Source organism: Pundamilia nyererei, unplaced genomic scaffold, assembly GCF_000239375.1.
Source record: "Pundamilia nyererei isolate P.nyererei 1_Seehausen unplaced genomic scaffold, PunNye1.0 scaffold00099, whole genome shotgun sequence".
Classification (NCBI taxonomy): domain Eukaryota; kingdom Metazoa; phylum Chordata; class Actinopteri; order Cichliformes; family Cichlidae; genus Pundamilia; species Pundamilia nyererei.
The window spans coordinates 378,531-383,529 of NW_005187500.1; the positions used below are offsets into that span (position 1 = coordinate 378,531).

Consider the following 4,999-nt stretch of genomic DNA (forward strand, 5'->3'; position numbering starts at 1 on the left):
GTGTGCGTGTGTGTGTGTGGCTGGTGCAGAGGTGTACAGTCAATTGTCTGCAACTTGCAGAGTGCAGCTTGACTAAAAATACGTGGAGAACAGCCGCATGTCTAATTACCAGGAAGCATTTCTTGGAAGATTGCTGAGATTGTCACCGGCATCCCGCTGCCACCCACTCTGCCTCTGGCTGTGTCCTACTTTACAGTATAGGTGGAGTCCATCATGTCCTTCTTGGGGGATTCGTTTTGGTGTACGCGCTGATAGAGAGGAATCTTTGTTTTTTTACACGACAGGAAGTGGTATCTGTGCGGCATGCGGGCACCGATATCTGCGGCCGCTGCCATGTGCAGCAGGCGTACTGGAAATGCCGCAGTGGTTTGTTGTGCATGATCTCCGCGTCACACGTCAAAACCTAATTGTGAACCGAGACGACTCACTTGCTCACTTTCTCCTGTGGTTGCTAAGCAATAACCACTGGTCTGTTTTTCTTGTGACTCTCCACTTTGCTCATTCGCAGTATTTGTGACAGTGCACGGGCGACTGCGTATCTGCCTGCACTCAGCCTGTGCTGCGACAGGGCCATGGCACTCGTGTGTCTAACCACTGCACAACAACAGCGCTGACGCACTCGGAGCAGTCTATGCTGCGGTCCTGGGTTTGTGGAGGTCTGAGAAACCGCCGGCGGTTGGCTGTGTCACCCAGAGGTGAACTGTGACCCCTGAAGCCTGGATGCAGGCTTTAGTGCCTTCAATACAGAGCTGTGTGTGTTTACCGACATTTGGGGCATGGGCAACGACCGCTAAGTAATAATCTTATATCGGACTATATAAAAGGCATAAGGTTGATGACCTCAATGCCAGCACACATCACATGACAGCTCAGCTGATATTCTGTCAGATATCCAGTTGTCTGCTCATAAACAGAAATTCCTTCCTGCTGTTTTAACCTCACCTTCTGTGCGGCTGCAAGCAGCTTTGCAACCCGCCTCCACCCCAGCTCCTCTTCTCATGCTGTTTCTCACCTACTCAGTTTCATGTCTGGATGTTTAAGTAGACAACAAAGCCGCGCTGCTATGGTCCTGTCTAACTAATCTGTTATTTCAATTAATATTTAATCTGCTGGTTAATTTTCTGCTTTACTTGGTAAAATTCAGGAAAAAAACGGAGAAGTTTTATTATATCAGTGAGACTCCACCTGTTTTATTTATCCAACATAAAGCACAATGATTTCAAGCAGAGACAAATCCTCCCTGTCGGCAACACGTTGCATTTTTCCTGTTGCGACTGATCTGAACTGTTTCTGTGGTTAGACTATTGGAGCACCGATGGAGCCTTCAAATGAGTAGAATCAAGGTGACTGAGAATGAGTCATACGGTTATCAAAGCAAAATCTCTCTGTGGCAAATCTGTACAATATAATTGATCTATTGAATGTGCAGGCACAATGCAGTGCCAGCCCCTGAACCTGCATCACCACAGAATGTGTCTTTTTTTAAAGGCTGGCTTTGATCAGTCGTTGTAAATCATCTTCTGCTTCTTTTGTTACACGGGCTTAGACACTATTTCAACATTTTCATTTTGGGAAGAAAGCACTGCGGTCTGCAGCTCTGCAGACACCTGCGTCTGCGTGAGCCTGTCGGGCCAGTTTGATTCACTAATCAAACACTTCCACTGCTTTGGTTAATGTAGCTAAGCCAGGCTGTGAGCCAGGGCACAACAATACAACACAAAGGCGGTTATGATAAAGTCAAGCGTGTGCATAGATTGTGACACGCTCTACGGCCATCACTGTTGTTCACGCTCCGTGTACGCTGAACACGAGCGCACACCGTGTGCCTCTGTGAGTTACTATTTAACATCGTTTAATCTCAGGCTGAAACGTGAAGAATTTCACTCGACAGTCTGAAGTGAATCCTGTTTCACACTTGACTGAATAGCAAGCAGCACTTCCACTCGGGCCCCTAAATGCTGTTCTTTGGTTGTATACTTGCAGTTTGAAGGGTGGGATGTGGGGCAGGGGGCTGCTTGTGACCTCGAGGGGCCCAGCGTGGCGGTAAGAGCCATTTTCGTCTCCTGACCAGTTGAATACAGTAACAGAGGCCCCTTCTGGGAGCCACGAGGTTTACTAGAGAAAGCCACCGACAGCCTGAAGAGCAGCGGTGAAATCACAGCTCTCCTGAGACGTGAGCTAAAAGCTCCACTTTGCACCGTCCTACTTAAAGCGAGAGCTGAACATCGTTTGTGTTGCAGCAGTACTGTCTAGACTCACAACACTGGTTAAACCGTAAACACATTCCCTCTTCACACCCGGATCATCACACAGTGTTGTGTTGGGAGAGTCTTACCAGGCCTATCAGGTACGGACTTCCTGCATCGCCCAGGAGATGAGAGGTGAAGCTCTGGAACGCGACAGCTGTTGCTCTCCGCGTGGGTATAACAACAAACTGCAAAAACACATAAAGAAACAAAGGCTGAAAAATGCAGCAGATTGCACAAAGTAACTGGAAAACCCGGCCCAGGCACACCTGGGTTGTCCACAGTGGTGCGTCTCCACACAGTCACCACCAACACAAACCCAGGCGCTGCTTCGTTCACCCAGCTCAGCGGAAACCCAATTTCATTTGGCTGATTTGAACTTTTAGACACTAAAACACACATCAGAGAAAAACCTCCCCTGTGTTTGTTTTCACCAGCGGGAATGACTCAGCCTCAGTCGAGGCAGCAATTATCAGCCCCGCCCGAACTGTCGGCCGCTCGCACATTTCCAAACCTGCATCTAATCTGACGACCCCATTGGTAAAGTTTGTCGCTGGAACTTCCAGTGACCCAGAGGAGAAGTACTGGTTTCTCAATACTTACCATTAAGATGTCTGCTGTTATGGCCCAGTTGAGGAAAAGCAGCGTCTCTCCAATAAAGATACAAACCTAAAGAAAGAAAGAGATCATTAACTCCGTGTGGGAACACTCAGAGAAATGCTTTGCTGCGGTGGTTTAAAAACGCCGAGCGTGTAGCCCACGAGCTGAAGAGCAGCACCGGATGATAAGGATTGTTGTTGAAGCTCAGTGTGGAAAACCACAACTATACAGGTGGAGGAGAAAACTTGAAGTAAGACAGGAACAGACGGGCTGCTGGTGAACAGCACCGAGGGTCCAACACGGCTCCTCACAGCCGGCTGATGTGTTTCCTGCCGGGAATAAAACTTGTGCTGCTGTTTCAGACCTACAGTACAGAGAGGTCACAGCAGACAGGTCCGCTCTGAAAGCTGCCAACACGTCGCCTCCTAGAAGAGAGACGCACGGCCGTGCGCTGACGAGACAACAGCTGCGAGAGGTCAGACGGCCTCGACAGAGCAGCGCCGCCCGCCGCAGCCGTGTCACGCCTTATAATGTGACACATCTGTCAGCGCTTTGCCATGAAACTTGAGCCGATCACTTACACGCGCTGCTGTACTGTAAGATGATTTAATACTGTACAGTAGACTGAAGCTGGCTAAAAGCAGTGACATCATGTGTTTGAAATTATGACCTCGTAGTGAGGACTGCTACTGTTGCTGCCTGGTAAAAACCCAAACCTCTGTCGTTGGACCGAGACAGCGTTCAACCTGCACTGTTACCATCTGACACTCGGAGCGATACCAGGCGTCACTTGAGTCATTAGCAAAGCTAAAGCCTGTTTCTGTAATAGAGCAACTGTATAAAATTGAGTTGGACAGATCTGTAATGGTGTAATTAATATGGAAACTTCTGCTCCTCGGCTCTAATTGGCTGAGTCATGCTGCTGCCTGACACCTGATAAATGTGCGCCTTTGACCTGGAAGAAGTTCAAACAAATCTTACTTCATTACATCGAAATCATTATTCGCAGCAGTAATCATCTGTCACCTGGGACCTACTTTGTTTGGCGTGCTACCTGTGGGCTACTCACTTAATTCATAGAAATTACACTTAACATATTGCTGCTTAAATAAATCAGCTTTTGGTTGTTTGCTCGTGGACAGTGGGAGCTCTGCATGTTTGATTTCTTCTTCCTGACAGAAGCTCAGAGGGATTTGTTCCTCATACCAGGATCAAACGTGTCACTCGAATCGTCACTCGGTTTAAAAAAATGCTCACGGTTGTAAAATCCAATACGAAGCCGGACTTTCCAGGGAAAGCCGAGGTCACATTTTTTAGGATATGGAAGCCTGTTTGTTAAGTTTCCTTACACGCATGGGAACGTTTCTGCCACTGCAGGCCAACTTGTTGAGAGTCCCTTCCTATTCCTTTGTCACTGATAAGAGCGAGAAATCTGTGCTTGATAAGTCCGACATTGTTTCAAAAACAGCCTTTCCTGCTGCACGAGGTAACTAGGTCCACTGGCTCCATGCTGTTTGCCTACGATTAGTGAGTGTGGAGGCCCGATCAGGCTCACCTGTTATTACGATCAGTATGATCAGCTACACCCATTCACTGCTCTGCTCCCACCCGACAGCTTCTCCGTCTCATTTGACTGTCAGCTTCTAGAACGAATCATAACTGACGCGCTAATATCGCCTCATCCTTCAAAATGAAGAATGCTTTTCCAACATCCCCAAACCTGGCACAGCTCTTTACTTAAACTTGATCCACTGCAGGCACAACGCCGTCTGTGCGACAGCTCCAGGGAACGAGCCTTACGTAAGCTCCAATGATGCTCTTCTTGGCCACCACGAAGATGAGGCAGATGAAGATGGCCGAGCCCAGCATGCTGACGGCGCACACCAGAGGGTCGGCTCGTTCTGTCTTCTGGCGACACAGGCGTGTGGTGAGAGCCCCGATGACCACGCCTAACAGCCCCGTCACACATGTGATGGCCCCGAACACCATGCTGTGGGAAATAACGCAGATTTAGACGAGCAGGTTTTACAGCGTGAAACACTGCGATCAAGGTCGCAGAAGAATGGCGCACTGTAAAAAAAGCTACAATCAGCTGCTCACAGTGGGTGTGTCACAGTGGGTGTGTCACACGCTCCTCCTCATGCATCCTTTGG

At 48.6% G+C, this 4,999-nt stretch overlaps 1 protein-coding gene across 1 annotated transcript in view; it reads right to left on the reverse strand.

The window, feature by feature from the left end:
• The window catches only part of spns2 (SPNS lysolipid transporter 2, sphingosine-1-phosphate), a 59,516-nt gene that overhangs the window by 10,835 nt on the left and 43,682 nt on the right, over positions 1–4,999 (reverse strand). The window contains exons 7-9 of the mRNA XM_005740315.2: positions 4,647–4,836; positions 2,850–2,915; positions 2,336–2,434 (exon numbers count right to left, since the gene is read on the reverse strand). Coding sequence (XP_005740372.1) covers positions 2,336–2,434; positions 2,850–2,915; positions 4,647–4,836 — 355 coding nt within the window. The remainder of the gene's footprint in view (positions 1–2,335; positions 2,435–2,849; positions 2,916–4,646; positions 4,837–4,999) is intronic.